Here is a 23084-nt window from a genome sequence, read left to right on the forward strand (position 1 = left end):
ATATGCTTTATTGAATACTTAAGTTATTTTTGTCCTGCTTATTCCCTCCCACTCAGCATCAAAAGCACCAGAACTTGTCCATTCAGCTGTCACAGACCGGGCAGGCAGACGACACCTACAGTCAGATGTGCTGTTCCAGTTTGAAGGGACACTTAAAATGACCGGCATGTCACACCAGTGTGGTACAAAAAGCCAGACAGACATATGGGGGACATGAAAATTTGAGAGAGACAGATCTGCAAACTTTCAGGAATAAATGGTCAAAGTGGGCCACTAACAGCCAATCGGAATGCTGGACCACAACAGTAGTGTTTGGTCAGTGGTCTGTGATATTCTTCTACCATTTCTGTCTCCTGATTATTGATTTTTCTAAAAAAAAAAAAATCACATTGACTGGTAAGGCCGTGGCCTGCTGAGTTTCTTTTAAGTACAGTAACATGTAAAAGTACTCAGTTGGTAGTGAGATCCTCATGATGCCTGCTTCCACTCTCACAGCGGGCTTGCTTCTCGCAGTCCAATGTCAATTGGGCAATCCTGTACATTCTGTCATTTTAACATACTGTCGCTGTGCCTTATAATACAATAAAAATGATTAAAATTTATGATCTTCTTCTGAATAAACATGCAGCATCAATACAGGACTGAGTACAACTACACAACAGACCTAAAGGACTAATGTGAGTAATAAAAAATCAAAAATATTCAAACTTTAAATGAACAAATATCATATACTGTAGAGTACTGCACAGGCATACAGAATACATCATATAAAAATACTAAGAGTAGGATGAAAAAAGAAATCAAAATACATATTGCCAGTTATCAGAGTGCTTTAATCTAATGCTATACTGGGTGAATTCTGCCTTAAGGTTTATTAATGGCACCAGTCCATTGATTATATGAGACATCTTTGTCCAGTATGAAGGCATTGGGAACTGCAGCGTACTGTGGGTGCAATGGGTTTAAAATAAATGTATAAGAGTGTTAGCAGGAGGGCTGACAACAAACCTGTACAGCTAAACATTTGATGTCACAATTTCAGGATACAAAAGGCCCTTTTTTTTGACATGTTACAAAAGTGTCCTGAAAGTTAAAAATGTTCCCTATGCAGAGTTACAAAAGTTCCCTATGGTTTCAAAAAATTCCCTGTTAAAGTTACAAATGTGCCCTTTTTAAGGTTACAAAGAGGCCCTAATATCTATCTATCTATCTATCTATCTATCTATCTATCTATCTATCTATCTATCTATCTATCTATGTACCCCAAATAAGCACATTTTCCTAAGAACCAATTATTTTAAATACAGGTAAAATTTCATTACAATGAACTCCCAGGGACCTAAAAAATATTTCGTTGTAACGAAAGTTTTGTTGTAATGAGATTCTGTATTTGTTGCTATAGTGCTTTCTTTAACTTGCGCACAGGTGTTTGCAGTCATTTCAGTAGCTTCTTTTGCGTTAATTTTAATCTCCTCCTGCCTACAAGTTGTGCGGACGAGAATTTTTCTCAGCATTTCATTGCGATAATACACTTTCAGGGTGCGAATGATGCCCAAATCCAATGGCTGAAGCGCTGCCGTGCAATTGGGTGGGAGGAATTCAACTGGAACATTATCTAAATGTGGAAGCATGTTGTGGGCAGCACAGTTATCAATCAGAAGCTGAATGATCCTTTTTTTCTTCATATTGTGAGGTTTCTGAACTCTTTTGAGACCCCCCCCCCCACTCCCCACCCAATGGGAACGACACACTGAAGTGCGTCCTGAAGCGCGATTGCCGCATCTTTGGAAGCTTGTTTGTCTGTTGCTGGGTAGGGTAACTACAGGCTCATAGCACTGCAGTGAAGTGACACAGACGTAAATCATAAAAGATCGGGGTTGTGCTATAAGTCCCTGTCTTGCACCCCAAAACACGAGGCTGAGTCTCAGTACTTTAGCAAAACCAGTTTTATTCAGCTTGAAACAGGAACGGCACACTTATTTATTGTAGTGTGATCTGCCACTCTGCTATACACAGACACAGCAGAACAGTGATCAAGTTACCTGTTACCTGCATTTACAATGTTCCTTGCATATCACCCATTGATATCTTTTCTGTTTGCTTTGGCTGAGAGACTCAGCACAGCTTTGAGCCGGCTGTTGCCCCAGCAACAGATAAACAGTCTTCCATGGACGCGGAGTTTGGACTTCGGGACGCTCTTCGGCGTGTCGTCTAGTTTGGGGAGGTCAAGAGAGTTTACAAACCTGACATTTTCTTGAATGAGTGTCGCATTAATAGGAATGTTTCTTGAACGTGCATCACTGAACCACATAAAATCTACTTTTTCGAATTCACTGGCAACGTCTTTTTTCTTTTTGTCGCAATCAAGAGCTGCAAAAATTTTAAGTTTTTTTTTTCTAATATGAACTTTTACTGTTTTTCGTGTCTGCAATTTCTTTAGGAGAGTGACAATGAGTTAAATTCCAATGGATGTTTTTCAAATGTTGACGAGCAATAAGTAAAAGGTATCACTGAAATCCGCACGAAACAAAAAAAGGCAAAAAAAAAAAACTACGAGGAAAGTCAGAAGAAAGAAAAAAAATTTACAGTGTTTCTGTTTGGGGGGGTTGTTGTGCACAACTGAGCTTCAGCCACAGAACTAACTGCTCTGTGGATGATTCATTCAGGCATTTCAAGGTGTTTAGGGCACTTTGTTGTAATGAAAGTATCTGCTGAATGTACTTTGTAGTAACGAGATTTCTATAGACTTGCGTCATATGGGGAAGCTGTTGGGACCATAAAAACACTTCGTTGTATTGAAAATTTCATTGTAATAGAATTTTACCTGTAGTTTCTTTTTGATTTCAAAGAAGTGGATTTTGTTTGAGTTGCATATTTTATAGAATAACAAGAAATGTTCTCTAAAAACACTGTTATGCAGTTACAAGGGGGCTCCGCCCCCTGCTCGCTTCGCTCGCCTACCCCCGGCGTTGGGTATCCTGAAATACATTAGTTGAGCTCGTTCGTTTTGGAGCCGTGCCCGCTTTGCCCGCGGCATTTCAGACGTGCGTTGTAGGCGCCTGCGTTCATTGATTTTATCCAGGCGGGCTCGTGTTTGTATATCCGTCAGTCAAGGTCGCTCGTTTTGAACCTGTGCCAGCTTTGCTTCCGCAGTGTCAGACGCGCGTTGTAGGCGCCAGCGTTCATTGATCTTATCCAGGCGGGCTTGTGTTTGTATCGTTGAGCTGTATTGTGTTTGAATTTGGTGTAAAGCGTTCAGCGGTTTGTACAATCCCAAGCAGCACATTATTCCTAACTTCACTCTGCAGTAGTGCCACTCACAATATAGCGGCGACGCCTGCGCCTTCACTCCGCAGTAGTGCCACTCACATTATGGCGGTGACGCCTGCGACTTCCGTTCTATCTTTGTGGACCTGTGGGGCCTCCGTAGCCTCTCACGGTTGACTCTGGGGTGCAGCACAGAATCCTCTTTTGTGTGTGGCTGTGTCGTTAGTCGTTAGCTATGGGCGCGTTGTTGCTTCATTTCTCATTCACGTTAGTTGAACTCTTTCGTTGTTGGTCCATGACTCCTTCGTTCGCGGTGGAAACGACTTTGCTTGTGGGTTTATGAGATGTGCGCCTGCGCAGTACATCTCATGGTCCCATTGGCGTGTCCCTGTGTCCATATCCGGTTTATTCTCGGTTAGTAATATGGATATCCTGAAAAATGCTCAGTGTGTGGTCAACAGAAACTCTTAAAACTTTTTCATTTATTTTAGTCTTTACATTGCTGAGGAGAACTTCTTGACCATTATGTATTTCCTGTTTTACTGCTTGCATTTATTTCCATAAAGGTTCTTTCCCAAAACCTTATACTAATGTATGGACTTTTTAATTATATTATTATTATTTTGTAATATTCTCGGGCAGAAGTGTGGTGACTAACCTTACTTCCTTCAATTCACTTAAGTATCTTGGAGTAAATCAGTGCTAGGATATTTCATTCTGAGTGAATTCTATACATTTTCATTCATTTCTTGAATGATTTGTTTTGTAATTGCAGTCCTTCTCTTAGCACAAATATATTCTGCCAAGTTAATTAAGTGATGCTAATATACATCAATTTGCCATGTCATAATGTACCAGCTGAAACAGCTTGCTTTTGAATACCAGAGATGGATAACTCTGAAAAATCTTAAACTCGAATGTTGATGATTTTTGTTTTTTGGTTTGTCATAGAGAGTGGACCATTTATTAAAGCAAGAGAAATTTGTAGAGGCATTATCTCTATCATGGTCATTCCATGAGGGCACTGCTAGGGCTGTGGTAGGTAAGTAATTTAACAGGTTTTAAGAAGTATTTAAAATATTTTGACAGTGCATAATTTTTCAGTTTCACGTTTATCATGTCATGTATAGTATATATTTATAAATACAATTGAATAAGTACAGTATATAAGTACAATAGAATTAATAGACTTTACTAGAATTATTTAACTTTATTCTCTCAGTAGGTAACATAATTAAAAAAAGAATTAAAATAATACATTTTTTGGATTAGCAACAGTAAATAAAGAAATATAAAGTTGTGCATGTATTCTATGTAAATTGAAAAAAAATAAGTAAAATTGTGTATAAGAAGGTTTTACTTTTCTTTAGTATCATTGTGCTCATGTTTGCAAATTGCAGCTTGCATTGCTGAATGTTTTTACTTTGCCTCACTGCTATTTAAATCTTTACATGCTTCATCTTCTGAATTTCTTACCCTGCAGGCAACAGTGGCATTCAGGTTGCTAATTTCTGTTTTCATAACAATTACTCGATTTGCCATTGAGGACATCTTTATCTAAGCATTTATTTAACTAAAACAAAAATTTCTGTCAACTTTATCTTTGTCTTCCCAATGGGAGGTGACGCTACCCTTGTTTTACCCCTTTTACGTTGTACCTATTCTTACCTATATGTTTTCTGACTGCTTAGAGCTTTTTAGTTATTATTTGTAAATGTAGATAGAAAATGTATGTGTCCTTAACATTTTACATGACGTCTAACATAGTTACATTCATGTAATTTTTTAAATAATTTAAGAATAAATACTGGTAATTCTAAAGGGCTGTCAAAGTATTGGTGTCATTTTTAGTTCTGACAAGATGTCGAAAAGAAATTTCTTTAAAGACAACCCTTTTGCACACCATCACATGCTGTCAGGAATTACTGAGTTTGGAAAAGTGGGTCTGTGACTAAGCAGTTGAGGTCCATTTCAAATAAATAAAGAGCCTGCTTTATCTCTGTGGGTGTGCATACTCCCACGGCTGCAGGAGATTGGTAGGCTCATTGAGATGGAACATGCCTGCATGTGAGAGTGTGGTCTGTATTGATTGCTCAATTGGCTATTCTGTTGTCCGCATTTGAGGCATTGCACTCACAGAGGCGTATAAGGGATGAGCTGGCATGGCAAAGGGGAGACAGATGAAAGAACAGAAATAGAAAGAAGGAGACAAAGGTTAAAGAAAGGAGAGATGAAGGTAGGATGTGGAGAGAGCCGGTGTGAGAGAGAGTAGGCAGGCAGCCAGGATGAAGCCCCTTGCAGAGCATGCAGCTGACGCTCAGGAGCTGAAGAAGGCTACTCCAACTGAGTGGCTCAGGGAGCTGCAGTGATGCACTGATCAGTGGAGTAACTTGCTGCGGGAGTTGCAAAAGTAATGGAAGGCTCGGTGAGGCGTCCTGCGGAGTAGCCATGAACTGTAGGGATGTGAGCCTTGTGGCGGGAGTCGGGGTTTGGAGTGGTGTCTTGCAGGGGTTGGATGGGCTGTCAGTTAGGCATCTCCTTGGCTGCAAGGTTCCATTTAGGGGTAAGCTGAGATGTCCATTTTAAAGGGAAGCACCAGAGGCTGTGATTTTAAAGAGAAGATTCCTGCTGTATTTTAACCTCATTTTTTATTATCTACTTATTGGATTATTTTTAACCTAGACAAGCACTGTTTTTATAGGATTGTTTATTTATTGACATTTTGGATGGAGCACTGCATTTTTATTTGAACACTGTTTGGATTTATTTTGATTGATTTTAAATAAAATTACTAATTACTTTACACACCTACCCCTTGGTGACATGTTTGTGTCCTCATTTGCCCAGCTCATCTCGGTTACAGTATAGATGGTGGTGAGTTCAAGAGACTCTCAAACAGGAGTGGGAGCATGGAGCCAACTCGCATCTTCAAATTGAGATTTTCTTTCCACAAACTTGCTGCACTTATTAAATTTGCATATTATTACAGTGCCTCAAAAAGCATTTACTCCCCTGATTTTTTTCACATTCTGTACCTGTTACACCTCCAGATTTTAACACATTGGAATATTTTTTTTCTCTTCACTAACACAATAAGTGGAACAAATTCTTTAGTAGAAAGAAACACCAGACTTTTCCCTTTAAGAAGTATTAAAGGGGTCTTTACTTTTTATATAATCCCTAAGTAGCAATTGCCCAATAAGATTCATTGCTTTGCACAGATAGCAATTTTCAAGTCATTCCACAGATTTTAAGTTAGGTTCAAGTCTGTTCTCTAGCCAGGCCATTCCAGGATACTATCCATCTCATTTTTCTGGTGATTCCATAGTAGTTTTTGCCATACACTCTGGGTCATTGTCCTACTGGAAAATGAATCCTTAACTTAAATTCAGATCTCAGGCACATTGAAACAGTTTCCCTTTAGGGTTAAGGTTAATGTCAACAAGCATGATGTTGCCACCACTATGCTTGACAGTAAGGATGATGATTTTTGGTTTTGCACAGTACAGTGGAACCTCGGGTCACGACCGTAATTCGTTCCAAAACTCTGGTCGTAATCTGATTTGGTTGTGACCCGAAGTAATTTCTCCCATAGGATTGTATGTAAATACAATTAATCCATTCCAGACATACGAACTGTATGTAAATATACTTTTTTTTTAATTTTATTTATTAATTTTATTGTAATCATTCCATACAAATAGATTAATTTATAACAAAAAAGAATTGAAGACAAATCAAACCCCACCCTTGAGAAGGAGAGCTTAGCCAAAGGAGAATTGCTTAGGGCTTTTTCATAAGGCCACAATCCATATTACTAACCGAGAATGGTAAACCGGATGGACGCAGGGACATCCGGCCATGGGCCGTAGACGCAAAAGACGTACTGCGCAGGCGCCCCCACAAAACCCCCCTTCCAAGCAACGGAAACCGGATGCAAAGCAACGTAAAATAAGAAATGAGGCGCCCATAGCACACAGAAAAAAGGAGTCAGACGCGAAACGGAACACACACAAAGAAGAGAATTGAGACGCACGACACACAAACACCCCCTCCACTAACAGAGATAAAATAAAGAGAGGCAACTCCCCCTAGCACAAAAAAAAAAAAAAAAGGAGTCGGACGCGAGCGCCACACAAACCCATTGGACACAAAATGGGACAGACTACGGACATAGCACACGAAACATACACAAAAAGCAGGATTCGGACCCACGACCACACTAACATAAATAAGAAATGAGACACAAAGCACCATTACTAAACGAACCGTCCGTATTAAATATACGTCATCTGAACACATTCAAATTATGCAGCATAGGTCGATCTCATTACACTGATGCACTATTAACCGTTCAACCACAGAAAAGGCTCCATATTAACAGTGAGTGCAATCCTCCTTATTACTTATCCATATTTATAACGCTGAAGAACAAACAAGTCATGAATTCGCGCTCACGGGTACAAAACGATACGGCTCGAGTGACGGGACCAAACACATGAACCCGCATGAAAAAAAACAATACATGTCGGTCGACTAACCGACATACAATAATGGGCAAGGCTCAATACAAACAATGACCGCCGTAAACTACAACGGGCTTCTCACACAGCACAGGCAAATCGATTACGGCTCCAGAATAGCACGTCCCAAATCCTGCACATACAACGACGCGCCTCTCAAACGGCACAGACAAAACATACACGTCAAGGACATCAATGACAGACACCTGCTAAACGATTGCGCCAGTTAGCTCACAACGCGTTCAATAATGAGTCCACTATTCATGAAAATTCATTGGGATTAATGAATGTCATTTGCAATCATTGTCATTCACTTAACTTTCCTGAAGAAACAACTGGCAATACAAGTAATGAATTTACACGTTATTGTCAAAAGGGTCAAATTTGACTGCCTCCTTTACATTCATATCCTGCATATCTACAGAAGCTTCTAACTAACGAAGTACCTGAAAGTAAAAACTTTATGAACTGCATTACATCCTACAATAGTTCATTTGCTTTTGCATCTAATGGCATCCACTCACTTACTCAACACCATTGATAAACTTCTACAAACGTTGATGATTAATAATATTCCCTTTGGAGGAAAAGTACTTTTATTAGGAGGAGATTTTACACAGTGCTTAGCTATTGTTCCACATGTCATGTGCTCGGCTATTCTTCAGTCCACCTTAAAATACGCAGACAATTGGCATTGCTTTCAAAAGAGTTGCGTAGATATTTGGAACAACAATCTCATTACACCAAATACCCCTTTTAACACAACGAACTATATTCTGTCCAAAAAATATTAATGTTGATCACATTAATAACCAGGTCATTTCATTACTTCCTGGAGTGGCACAGCTCGGACCCGCGACCACACTAACATAAATGAGACACAAAGCCCCATTACTGAACGAACCCATCCATCCATCCATCCATTGTCTCCCGCTTATCCGAGGTCGGGTCGCGGGGGCAGCAGCTTGAGCAGAGATGCCCAGACTTCCCTCTCCCCAGCCACTTCTTCTAGCTCTTCCGGGAGAATCCCAAGGCGTTCCCAGGCCAGTCGAGAGACATAGTCCCTCCAACGTGTCCTGGGTCTTCCCCGGGGCCTCCTCCCGGTTAGACGTGCCCGGAACACCTCACCAGGGAGGCGTTCAGGAGGCATCCTGATCAGATGCCCGAGCCACCTCATCTGACTCCTCTCGATGCGGAGGAGCAGCGGCTCTACTCTGAGCCCCTCCCGGATGACTGAGCTTCTCACCCTATCTTTAAGGGAAAGCCCAGACACCCTGCGGAGGAAACTCATTTCAGCCGCTTGTATTCGCGATCTCGTTCTTTCGGTCACTACCCATAGCTCATGACCATAGGTGAGGGTAGGAACATAGATCAACTGGTAAATTGAGGGCTTCGCCTTGCGGCTCAGCTCCTTTTTCACCACGACAGACCGATGCAGCGCCTGCATTACTGCGGATGCTGCACCGATCCGCCTGTCGATCTCACGCTCCATTCTTCCCTCACTCGTGAACAAGACCCCGAGATACTTGAACTCCTCCACTTGGGGCAGGATCTCACCACCAACCCTGAGAGGGCACTCCACCCTTTTCCAGCTGAGGACCATGGTCTCGGATTTGGAGGTGCTGATTCTCATCCCAGCCGCTTCACACTCGGCTGCGAACCGATCCAGAGAGAGCTGAAGATCACGGCCTGATGAAGCAAACAGGACAACATCATCTGCAAAAAGCAGTGACCCAATCCTGAGCCCACCAAACCGGACCCCCTCAACGCCCTGGCTGCGCCTAGAAATTCTGTCCATAAAAGTTATGAACAGAATCGGTGACAAAGGGCAGCCCTGGCGGAGTCCAACTCTCACTAGAAATGGGTTCGACTTACTGCCGGCAATGCGGACCAGGCTCTGGCAACGATCATACAGGGACCGAACAGCCCTTATCAAGGGGGCCGGTACCCCATACTCTCGGAGTACCCCCCACAGGATTCCCCGAGGGACACGGTCAAATGCCTTTTCCAAGTCCACAAAACACATGTAGACTGGTTGGGCAAACTCCCATGCACCCTCCAGGACCCTGCTAAGGGTATAGAGCTGGTCCACTGTTCCGCGACCAGGACGAAAACCACACTGTTCCTCCTGAATCCGAGGCTCGACTATCCGACGGACCCTCCTCTCCAGGACCCCTGAATAGACTTTTTCAGGGAGGCTGAGGAGTGTGATCCCTCTGTAGTTGGAACACACCCTCCGATCCCCTTTCTTAAAGAGGGGGACCACCACCCCGGTCTGCCAATCCAGAGGCACTGTCCCTGATGTCCATGCGATGTTGCAGAGGCGTGTCAACCAAGACAGCCCTACAACATCCAGAGCCTTGAGGAACTCCGGGCGTATCTCATCCACCCCCGGGGCCCTGCCACCAAGGAGTTTTTTGACCACCTCGGTGACCTCAGTCCCAGAGATGGGGAGCCCACCTCTGAGTCCCCAGGCTCTGCTTCCTCATTGGAAGGCATGTTAGTGGGATTGAGGAGGTCTTCGAAGTACTCCCCCCACCGACCCACAACGTCCCGAGTCGAGGTCAGCAGCGCACCATCCCCACCATATACAGTGTTGACACTGCACTGCTTCCCCTTCCTGAGACGCCGGATGGTGGACCAGAATCTCCTCGAAGCCGTCCAAAAGTCGTTCTCCATGGCCTCCCCGAACTCCTCCCACGCCCGAGTTTTTGCCTCAGCAACCACCAAAGCCGCATTCCGCTTGGCCTGCCGGTACCTATCAGCTGCCTCCAGGGTCCCACAGGACAAAAGGGACCGGTAGGACTCCTTCAGCTTGACGGCATCCTTCACCGCCGGTGTCCACCAACGGGTTCGGGGATTGCCGTCACGACAGGCACCGACCACCTTACGGCCACAGCTCCGGTCAGCCGCCTCAACAATAGAGGCACGGAACATGGCCCATTCGGACTCAATGTCCCCCACCTCCCTCGGGATGTGGTCGAAGCTCTGCCGGAGGTGGGAGTTGAAGCTACTTCTGACAGGGGGCTCTGCCAGACGTTCCCAGCAGACCCTCACAACACGTTTGGGCCTACCAGGCCTGACCGGCATCCTCCCCCACCAGCGAAGCCAACTCACCACCAGGTGGTGATCAGTTGACAGCTCCGCCCCTCTCTTCACCCGAGTGTCCAAGACATGTGGCCGCAAGTCCGATGACACGACCACAAAGTCGATCATTGAACTGAGGCCTAGGGTGTCCTGGTGCCAAGTGCACATATGAACACCCCTATGCTTGAACATGGTGTTCGTTATGGACAATCCGTGACGAGCACAGAAGTCCAATAACAAAACACCGCTCGGGTTCAGATCGGGGGGGCCATTCCTCCCAATCACGCCCTTCCAGGTCTCACTGTCATTGCCCACGTGAGCATTGAAGTCTCCCAGCAGAACGAGGGAGTCCCCCGAAGGTATGCTCTCTAGCACCCCCTCCAGGGACTCCAAAAAGGGTGGGTACTCCGAACTGCTGTTCGGTGCATACGCACAAACAACAGTTAGGACCTGTCCCCCCACCCGAAGGCGAAGGGAGGCTACCCTCTCGTCCACCGGGGTAAACCCCAATGTACAGTCTCCAAGTCGGGGGGCAATAAGCATGCCCACACCCACTCGGTGCCTCTCACCGGGGGCAACTCCAGAGTGGTACAGAGTCCAGCCCCTCTCAAGGAGATTGGTTCCAGAGTCCAAGCTGTGCGTCGAGGTGAGTCCGACTATATCTAGCCGGAACCTCTCAACCTCGTGCACTAGCTCAGGCTCCTTCCCCTTCAGAGAGGTGACATTCCACGTCCCAAGAGCCAGCTTCTGTAGCCGAGGATCGGACCGCCAAGGTCCCCGCTTTCGGCCACCACCCAACTCACACTGCACCCGACCTCCTTGGCCCCTCCCATAGGTGGTGAGCCCATGGGAAGGGGGACCCACGTTGCCTCTTCGGGCTGTGCCCGGCCGAGCCCCATGGGTGCAGGCCCGGCCACCAGGCGCTCGCCATCGAGCCCCACCTCCAGGCCTGGCTCCAGAGTGGGGCCCCGGTGACCTGCGTCCGGGCAAGGGAAAACGCCGTCCAAAATTGTTTTCCATCATAGGAGGTTTGTTTAACCGCTCTTTGTCTCATACCTCACCTAGGACCAGTTTGCCTTGGGTGGCCCTACCAGGGTCATAAAGCCCCGGACAACAGAGCTCCTAGGATCATTGGGACTCGCAAACCCCTCCACCACGATAAGGTGGCGGTTAAAGGAGAGGTGAACTGAACGAACCGTCCGTATTAAATATACATCATCTGAACACATTCAAATTATGCAGCATAGGTCGATCTCATTACACTGATGCACTATTAACCGTTCAACCACAGAAAAGCCTTCATATTAACAGTGAGTACGATCCTCCTTATTACTTATCCATGACGGGACCAAACACACGAACCCGCATGAAAAAAAACAATACATGTCGGACGACTAACCGACATACAAAAACGGGCAAGGCTCAATACAAACAATGAACGCCGTAAACTGCAACGGGCTTCTCACACAGCACAGGCAAATCGATTACACCTCCAGGATAGCACGTCCCAAATCCTGCACATACAACGATGCGCCTCTCAAACGGCACAGACAAAACATACACGTCAAGGACATCAACGACAGACACCTGCTAAACGATTGCGCCAGTTAGCTCACAACGCGTTCAATAATGAGTCCACTATTCATGAAAATTCATTGGGATTAATGAATGTCATTTGCAATCATTGTCATTCACTTAACTTCCCTGAAGAAACAACTGGCAATACAAGTAATGAATTTACACGTTATTGTCAAAAGGGTCAAATTTGACTGCCTCCTTTACATTCATATCCTGCATATCTACAGAAGCTTCTAACTAACGAAGTACCTGAAAGTAAAAACTTTATGAACTGCATTACATCCTACAATAGTTCATTTGCTTTTGCATCTAATGGCATCCACTCACTTACTCAACACCATTGATAAACTTGTACAAACGTTGATGAATAATAATATTCCCTTTGGAGGAAAGGTACTTTTATTAGGAGGACATTTTACACAGTGCTTAGCTATTGTTCCACATTCCATGTGCTCGGCTATTCTTCAGTCCACCTTAAAATACGCAGACAATTGGCATTGCTTTCAAAAGAGTTACGGAGATATTTGGAACAACAATCTCATTACACCAAATACCCCTTTTAACACAACGAACTATTTTATGTCCAAAAAATATTAATGTTGATCACATTAATAACCATGTCATTTCATTACTTCCTGGAGTGGCACAGCTCTTTCTAAGCTCTGACAAAGTTGACTCTAATGACTACAATGACCATCTTAATTTCCCCTTAGAATATTTGAACACTATTAACCCAGCCGGATTACCACAACACAATCTTAGCATTAAAAATGGTACAATAATCATGCTATAAAGAAACCTTAACAGTAAACAGGGTTTATGCAATGATACACGTTTAGTCGTCAACACCATGCCACACAATGTTATTAAAGCAAAACTTCTTACAGAATCACATGCTAACAATACTGTTCTAATTCCTACAATTACCTTACAACTTCTGACCTGGAATTACCTTTTACACTTAAACGGCCACAGTTCCCCATTAAACCTGCCTTGACCATGACCATCAACAAATCACAAGGACAAACCATAGACAAAGTTAGCATCTACCTCTCTGAGCCCGTTTTTGGACATGGACAACTTTATTTGCTTCCTATATGCGTCATCTACACCTTCACACTATGCTATATCTCATTCATACATCACGCTCTTTGTAAATTCACAACACCAGGGGTTGGCGAGCAAAGCGAGCAGGGGGCGGAGCCCCCTAGTAAACAAAAGAAAGGAAGAAATATATATAGGTAAATAAAAAATGGAGAAGGGAAATAAATGCAGTAATAGTTATTTGTCTTATTCTAAAATAATATTGATTAGATCCTGGTTTTGAAAAAAATCTGTACAGATCCTCTAACTGAGAATTTGATTTTTTCCAATTTCAAATAATATGAAACATCGGTTTCCCACTGACTTATCAGAGGAGAGTTAGGATTCTTCCAATTTAACAAAATAAGTCTGCGTGCCAAAAGTGTAGTGAATGCAATCACCGTTTGCTTGTCCTTCTCCACTTCAAGTCCGTCTGGAAGAACACCGAACACTGCTGTTAATGCTCCTCCATCGCGGGGGTTGCGTTCCAGAGCCACCCGCGAAATAAGAAAATCCGCGAAGTAGAAACCATATGTTTATATGGTTATTTTTATATTGTCATGCTTGGGTCACAGATTTGCGCAGAAACACAGGAGGCTGTAGAGAGACAGGAATGTTATTCAAACACTACAAAGAAACATTTGTCTCTTTTTCAAAAGTTTAAACTGTGCTCCATGACAAGACAGAGATGACAGTTCCATCTCACAATTAAAAGAATGCAAACATATCTTCCTTTTCAAAGGAGTGCGTGTCAGGAGCACAGAATGTCACATAGATAGAGAAAACAATCTCTGGCAAACAAATCAATAAGGCTGTTTGGCTTAAGTATGCGAAGCACCGCGGCACAAAGCTGTTGAAGGTGGCAGCTCACACCACCTCCGTCAGGAGCAGACAAAGAGAGAGAGATAAAGAGAGACAGAGTTTGTTTTTCAAGCAAAAATCAATACGTGCCCTTCGAGCTTTTAAGTATGCGAAGCACCGTGCAGCTGCACAAAAGATAGCAACGTGAAGATAATCTTTCAGCATTTTTAGACGAGCTCCGTATTGTCTAGGTGTGCGAACAGCCCCCCTGCTCAATCCCCCTACGTCAGGATCACAGAAAGTCAGCGCAAGAGAAAGAGAAAAGTAAGCTGGGTAGCTTCTCAGCCATCTGCCAATAGCGTCCCTTGTATGAAATCAACTGGGCAAACCAACTGAGGAAGCATGTACCAGAAATTAAAAGACCCATTGTCCGCAGAAACCCGCGAAGCAGCGAAAAATCCGCGATATATATTTAAATATGCTTACATATAAAATCCGCGATGGAGTGAAGCCGCGAAAGGCGAAGCGCGATATAGCGAGGGATTACTGTATAGGGAATGCTAGAGACTCCTCAGATCACCCCATGTTTCTTTGATTACAGACTAATATCTAATTTTAAGCACAAATAAAAAACAATCTTGCAGATACCTACTCAATTAACATTTTTAATCTAGTAAAAAGCTTTAATTTAGGTAAAACAAGGGCAATGTATTAATTTTAATTGTCTACTCATGGCATAAACGAATTTTCTTATTTGTTATACAGCTTTCATCAGATAAACCAGATACTGTTAATTTGTGTGTGTGTTTGTGTATGTGTGTGTTTTTGACATTTTCTATATTGGTTTATCTTTAAGTATAACACAGCACAGTTTGTTCATTTTATGTACCAAGACTGATGACATTGAAGGAAATAGCTAAACTTCTGAACTCTACAACAACTTTAGTTAATGAGACTTTTTTGTTATTTTCTCAGGGTTATTTGGTGACCCAAACAAGAAAAAAGGTGTAGTAGCAGACAAGGTTTGTTTTGATCTTCTGTCTCTTTTTTTTTTTTTCTTTATCATCACCAAATTACCTGAGTTGGTCATTGGTAAATTTTACAGTCAGAATAGCTCAGTAAGTAAGTATGTGAATTTCCCCCTGTGATTAATAAAGTATCTATCTATCTATCTATCTATCTATCTATCTATCTATCTATCTATCTATCTATCTATCTATCTATCTATCTATCTATCTATCTATCTATCTATCTATCTATCTATCTATCTATCTATCTATCTATCTATCTATCTATCTATCTATCTAAGACTTTATAGATGAATGATTAAAATCAACAGATGAAAGAATTTTTGGACTATTTAATTTATTTTCTTAATCAAAATATTGGATTTATTGTTTCTACAAATATCTGTATACCTGTACTTCAAAATAACTATATGCCACCTTAATAAAGGGGTTTCTTTTGATAAACTGCATTCTGGGTTTAGACCTTGTTCTTAAAAAAACCCAAAAATCTCTTTTAATGTACACATAATAGATGAATGATGAAACTAAATGGAGTTTAAAATGTTGATACTTTAAAATTTATAGTTCAATTTATCTCTTTCTATATCTCTTTCTATAATAATGTTTTGGATGATATTAAAGAACAATTCACAACTCATGCTAATATTTTATGTTGCTCATTTTATGCTATTTTTAGTATAAAAGGATTACGAATAGGTGTCACATGCCTCAAGTGTTAGTAGATATTGTCTCAGCTATTTACCTCTTTTGATTTTAATCAAATTTAAGGATTACATTTGCAATGTTTTTTTCCCCATATAATATCATAATCCACCTTGAATAGACTAGGAATGCCACCTTTGTTTAGAATGATAAAATTAAGGTAACTTTTTTTGGTATTGACTGTAAAAATAGTTGTCCTGCTGCAGTTGTTTATAAACAAGTATGTCAGGTAAACTGACTAGAGAGAGAAGCTTTGTAGTGAACACCATCACAATGGACATTGCAAATGCAGAGATACCTAAAGCACAGTTGTTTATGTCTCATTTCTTCTGTTTTTGTACAAACTGCACAAGACATGTTAAGTTAATTGATCAGGTGCTCACAAAGCTTAAGTGACAATAATTGAAATGTATTAACCACTAAGTGACACACTTTAAAATATATTTTTAAATCAATTTTAGAAATGTTTTCTTTCAGATGGTTGAGATTCTTCTGCAGTATGCTGACCGTTCATTAAAGAAATGTCCAGAACAAGGCAAAATCCAAGTAATGGAGCAGCATTTTCAGGTAGTGGAGTTTAAACTTCCTTTCACATGTTTAACAGTAAGCTATTCTGATATTTCTCTCTATTATAAAAAAAAAATCCTGGAGAGAAACAGTAGGGTGTCGAGACGTGATCTTCACGGAAGACAGTTAAAAGACCCGCGAGGACCTTACACATGAGACATTGTGCCAAGAGATTGACCCAGGACCGTCTCTCAATGACGTAAAACATGAGATTCTTGCAGGACACACCCTACTTACGATCAATATCAAATAAGACAGTGGGGCAGCAAAACATTCAGTCGTCTAAAAGATTTGAGCACACACAGATCCTGGGTCTCAGTGCATATAAAGCGTATAAGGACAATACATTATAAATGAAATGTCGATGACTAAGCGAAGAAAAAAACTGTGGAGAAAAGAGACTGTAAAGCTTTGGAGTGAAAAAAGAGCAAAAAAAGAAAAAATAATCTAGGTCCAAATTCAGAAAATAAGGAAAGTAATTATCAGCCCGTAACAAGTGGAATTGAAACAAAGCACGTCCAATTGGGCTCAGAATTAAAAGACAGAGTAAAAGACAAAGTATAACTTCATAAACACGTTCACAAACTTTGGAGCTATACACATGCAGAGCAGATTATGAAAGCAGTGGAATTCGAAAGGCTCAAAAAAAAAAACGTATGTGTGATACAAATGTGGAGAAAGTTAAAGTATATTAAAGAAGGAAGATTATAAAGTATAAAAAAAAGAAAGTAAAGATCACAGTAGTGCAAACAAACAGAAATCATTACTCGAAAAAGGGAAAATAATTACCACGGACCAGGTGTCATTGAAAAAAAGCAGGACAAAGCGAGGTCAGAAATAAAACACCGAGTAGAATGTCATAAAGAGGTTACAAAACAAAGGGGCCAAACACATGCAGAGCAGGTTAGAGATAATGAAAACTGGAATTCAAAATAAAAAAAAAAAAAGTAGGCGCGAAACACAAGCAGAGCATGATACAGAATATGAAAGCAGAAAAAAACGACAGTGTCAAAAAATGAAAGTAAACATCGCATTAGTGCAAAAAAAGGAGAAATTATTACTCAGAGAAATAACTAAAAGGCGAATAGAGACTGAATATATAGACACAGGTAATATGTCAGAAGTATGTACAGTAAATATTGTAAGGCTTTGAAGTTTAAGTCAGAGAATTTCAAAAACGTGTTTTACCTCACATGCATTTATTGGTTACTTTGCAAAAAGAATTAGTAACTGCTGATGATGTAGATCGCTTTGTCTGTGCTGAAATTCCAAAAAGAGAAATCTATCCTGAATTATGGTACAAAGTCATTAAACACATGTCTCACTGACCTCATTTTAAAGATTCAGCATATTGGGACTCGAAAGATTCCAAATATTGTTTTTACGTAAGTTCTGAAATAAAAGTGAAACTAATGAAATAGCAACAATTCAAAGAAAAAAAATCTTAAAAGTGTGTATCCGGAAAACCAAACACGGGGGTTGGCGAAGCTCCCTAGTCTTCATAAATTTCTTAATGGTTTATAGTAAGGTGCACAACATTTTTAATAGAAAAATGCATATTAGCCTAGAGACTGTTCTTTAAACAGGAGTATAAAAATACAATCTTAGGTGTGTGTAAAGCATCTTTCTGTTACATGGATTTGAAAACCTTTCTTTTTGGGTTCACTTCTCATTAAAAAATTGAATAGAGGCTATGCAACAAAAGAGAGCTTTCTCTTATGGTGTATTATGTACTTTAGAAACCATATCTAGAAGTATTTTATACAAATGTATTAAATGTATTTCGAAACACATAGCAACACTTGAATAAGTCCAGAGAAAAGGACTGCTACACTCATTCAGCATTTCTTGCCTCACATTTCCTTTCATCCTACACTTCCCCAGATCTTTGTAGACACGGAACACACATGAAATGCATGTACAGTCGAACCTCGGTTCACGAACGTCTCGGTACACGTACAAATCGGTTTACAACCAAAAAGTTCACCAAACTTTTGCCTCGGTTCACAACCACACACTCGGTATACGAACAAGCCAGTTTCCCTTTCGATTTGTACATGTTCAGTCTTTCCTTGTGCATTTCCTGTGCAGCGAGCAAGAGAGAGAGCGAGCGAGCGACACACACACACACACACACACACACTCACAGAGGCAGCGCCAGAGAGAGACAGACGCACACACACACACACAGGCAGCGCCAGAGAGAGACAGACGCACACACACAGGCAGCGCGAGAGAGAGCCGCACACACACACAGGCATCGCCAGAGAGAGACAGACGCACACACACACAGGCAGGGCCAGAGAGAGCCGTGCACACACACAGACAGCGCCAGAGAGAGACAGACGCACACACACAGGCAGCGCGAGACAGAGCCGCGCACACACACAGGCAGCGCGAGAGAGAGACAGACGTGCACACACACAGGCAGCACGAGCGAGAGAGAGGGCTGGACTCATAAGGTAGAGAAGGCAGTTGAAGAATGCACTGGGCTTGATTTTGTTTTCACTTCTGTTTACAGCAATCGGTTCGTAGCGTGCATTGTTGCAATGTTACTTTTCTTGGTGGTTTATTAAATTACAGATTTTTTTAAATGTTCGTTTTTTTCCCTGTGCCTAAAACTCATTAAAAAAATGTTTTTAGCCAGCGGTTGGTAGCGCTATAGCGCGAACTATTGCAGTGTTAGTTTTCTCTGTTGTTCAAGGTTTTCTCAGTGTTATTCAATGTTTTTACATTTAGTTTACTATTACGCTGTGCATTCTATGGTTTAATTAACTATATTTGTGCTTAAAAACTTAAAAAAAAAATATATATATTTACATACAGTTCGTATGGTCTGGAACGGATTAATTGTATTTACATACAATCCAATGGGGGAAATTGCTTCGGTTCACGACCAAATCGGTTTACGATCAGAGTTTTGGAATGAATTATGGTCGTGAACCGAGGTTCCACTGTATTCTAAATAACTATATACTGTATTATTTACCCTATACATACAACTCCAGGAACCTTACATGCAGATAAGGGTGCTTGGCTTGAGCTGAGTTGAACTCCATCAAGGCAGGGGAATGGGACAGCAGGCTGCTTGCTGCTTGTGCTGAGCGACACATTTACAAAACAAAAGACACTGATGGAGAGGTGTGAAGGGATTTAAAGTGGGCCGGGATTACGAGTTTTTTTGTAGGCTTCAGGGATTATAGTGTTACATTCTCACGTTCTCGAGCAGTTATTGAAAGAGATTTTGGCAGCTTTGAGCACTCCTTAATTAACTGCTGAACTTTGAAGTGTAAGACTATTATTGGCAAGTTGCTTGAGCTGCATTTTTCATTTTTATTAATATTCTCTGGATATGGTTCCATTGAGAAATCCATTTTATAATCCTGCTTTAATGGAGTAATGTGCACCAGCAATTGAAATTAAAATGGTTAAATAAGACATCCATATTACTAACCGATGGTTGTAAACCGGATGGGCGCAGAGCTCACCGGATGTACGGAAACCCCAAAGGTCCATGCTGTGACAACGCACGCGCGCCTACAACGCGCTTGCGAAAGGAGTCACGGCACACACCAACTGTGACAACGCACGCGCCCACAACGCGCTTGCGAAAGGAGTCACTTCTCAAACCAAAGGTCCATGCTGTGACAACGCGCGTGTCTACAACGCGCTTGCGAAAGGAGTCACGGCTCAAACCAACTGTGACAATGCGCACGCCTACAACGCGCTTGCAAAAGGAGTCACGGCTCAAACCAAAGGTCCATGCTGTGACAACGCGCGCGCCTACAACGTGCTTGCGAAAGGAGTCGCGGCTCAAACCAAAGAAAACACAGAGACGAGACTACGACCTGTGAACTACACCTGAGGTAAAGCGTGCACGCCAGGTTGTACTGCCACCCGGACGCGACCGCCCACACCACCGCGTATACCCTCCATGATATGTCTTCACGTGCCGGCTTCCCACCGAGGCGCATATTGCGCTGTGGTGCTCGCCCCACAGTCAGACACAGCTGCCTCCCAGAGTCAGTAGGTGACCTCCAAACAACACAACCTGTTCAAGCGGTCGGTGTCAGCGAATGCAACAGACTCACGTCTCCACAGAACGAAACCGCTTTAGTACAGATATGCCTATTGGATTAAATGACATTTCCCCAGACGCACCCGCCCTCCATGATATGTCATCCATCCACATATCGGACGGAACAGAAACTGATTGCCATTCTAGGATTTCCGATTCGCTAGTGAATCGCGGGGTTTACTTGTACTGTATCTATTAGAATTACATTCAGCAAGCTGTACTGTACCGAAAATGAAAAGGTTTTCATACTTTGCACTGGGCATATCTACGTAACATTAATTCACATCAATACAGTTTGTATATCTGTAAATTACTTCAACATAAATGAGGAAATCTACAGATATAATAAAAATAATTCTTATCTACTCCGTAAATAATATAGGCAATTCCTCAAATATCTGACTAAACAATAAAACAACATTCAAACCACCCTCAACCCAGTTATCACTGACACATTCCATAAAATCAGATCAGCATATAGTCCTAAATATACTGATCCCACGACTGTGTGTGGTTCGTCTCATTATGTCTGCACTTTAATTACTCCTGATTTTGTATATTAATCACTTCAAAGCTTTGGATTTCTGTGCACTTCTTATTAGCATAGTGAATTATAGACTCACTCTTGCCATATTTACAACCCCGAGATGTGAATGAATTTCCAGTTTTTATCATATCCAGAAACTACACTTTCGTTTTTTTTTTCTGCAGGCTCATTAGCAGTAGGAAAGCAGCTATGCAGATGTGGAAACACAGATGTGCACTGCATGAGTGACTAGCAATTGGCAAATCATACGCTGAATGCATTTTTTGCACAAAAATTGTGCGGTTCCAATCTATTGCCAATAAACATGCACATCATTAAATAATTATACATATTTATTTCTTTAGATTGCCTGTTCTATATTATATTTACTATTGAGATGTTTTTAGAAAAAAGGAAATTTTACACTTTGATAACAAATGCAAATGTTCAGATGAAGTGTGAAGCGCTATAACTTTATTGAAAATACAGGTGCTGGTCATAAAATTAGAATATCATGACAAAGTTGACTTATTTCAGTAATTCCATTCAAAAACTGAAACTTGTATATTAGATTCATTCATTACACACAGTCTGATGTTTAATCAAATGTTTATTTCTTTTAATTTTGATGATTATAACTGACAACTAATGAAAGTCCCAAATTCAGTATCTCAGAAAATTAGAATATTGTGAAAAGGTTCAATATTGAAGACACCTGGTGCCACACTCTAATCAGCTAATTAACTCAAAACACCTGCAAAAGCCTTTAAATGGTCTCTCAGTCTAGTTGTGTAGGCTACACAATCATTGGGAAGACTGCTGACTTGACAGGTGTCCAAAAGATGACCATTGACACCTTGCACAAGGAGGGCAAGACACAAAAGGTCATTGCTAAAGAGGCTGGCTGTTCACAGAGCTCTGTGTCCAAGCACATTAATAGAGAGGCAAAGGGAAGGACAAGATGTGGTAGAAAAAGTGTACAAGCAATAGAGATAACCACACCCTGGAGAGGATTGTGAAACAAAACCCATTCAAAAATGTGGGGGAGATTCACAAAGAGTGGACTGCAGCTGGAGTCAGTGCTTCAAGAACCACCACGCACAGACGTATGCAAGACATGGGTTTCAGCTGTCGCATTCCTTGTGTCAAGCCACTCTTGAACAAGAGACAGCGTCAGAAGCGTCTCGCCTTTGGACTGCTGCTGAGTGGTCCAAAGTTATGTTCTCTGATGAAAGCAAATTTTGCATTTCCTTTGGAAATCAAGGTCCCAGAGTCTGGAGGAAGAGAGGAGAGGCACAGAATCCACGTTGCTTGAGGTCCAGTGTAAAGTTTCCACAATCAGTGATGGTTTGGGGTGCCATGTCATCTGCTGGTGTTGGTCCATTGTGTTTTCTGAGGTCCAAGGTCAACGCAGCCATCTACCAGGAAGTTTTAGAGCACTTCATGCTTCTTGCTGCTGACAAACTTTATGGAGATGCAGATTTCATTTTCAAACAGGACCTGGCACATGCACACAGTGCCAAAGCTACCAGTACCTGGTTTAAGGACCATGGTATCCCTGTTCTTGATTGGCCAGCAAACTCGCCTGACCTTAACTCCATAGAAAATCTATGGTGTATTGTGAAGAGGAAGGTGCAATACGCCAGACCCAACAATTCAGAAGAGCTGAAGGCCACTATCAGAGCAACATGGGCTCTCATAACGCCTGAGCAGTGCCACAGACTGATCGACTCCATGCCACGCCGCATTGCTGCAGTAATCCAGGCCAAAGGAGCCCCAACTAAATATTGAGTGCTGTACATGCTCATACTTTTCATGTTCATACCTTTCAGTTGGCCAACATT

General features: G+C 41.9%; 1 protein-coding gene across 1 annotated transcript in view; it reads left to right on the forward strand.

The window, feature by feature from the left end:
• Positions 1–23084, forward strand: part of vps8 (VPS8 subunit of CORVET complex) — an 893492-nt gene that overhangs the window by 352148 nt on the left and 518260 nt on the right. The window contains exons 17-19 of the mRNA XM_051931263.1: positions 4219–4309; positions 15315–15361; positions 16547–16636. Coding sequence (XP_051787223.1) covers positions 4219–4309; positions 15315–15361; positions 16547–16636 — 228 coding nt within the window. The remainder of the gene's footprint in view (positions 1–4218; positions 4310–15314; positions 15362–16546; positions 16637–23084) is intronic.

Source organism: Erpetoichthys calabaricus, chromosome 8, assembly GCF_900747795.2.
Source record: "Erpetoichthys calabaricus chromosome 8, fErpCal1.3, whole genome shotgun sequence".
In the NCBI taxonomy this organism is placed as follows: Eukaryota; Metazoa; Chordata; class Cladistia; order Polypteriformes; family Polypteridae; genus Erpetoichthys; species Erpetoichthys calabaricus.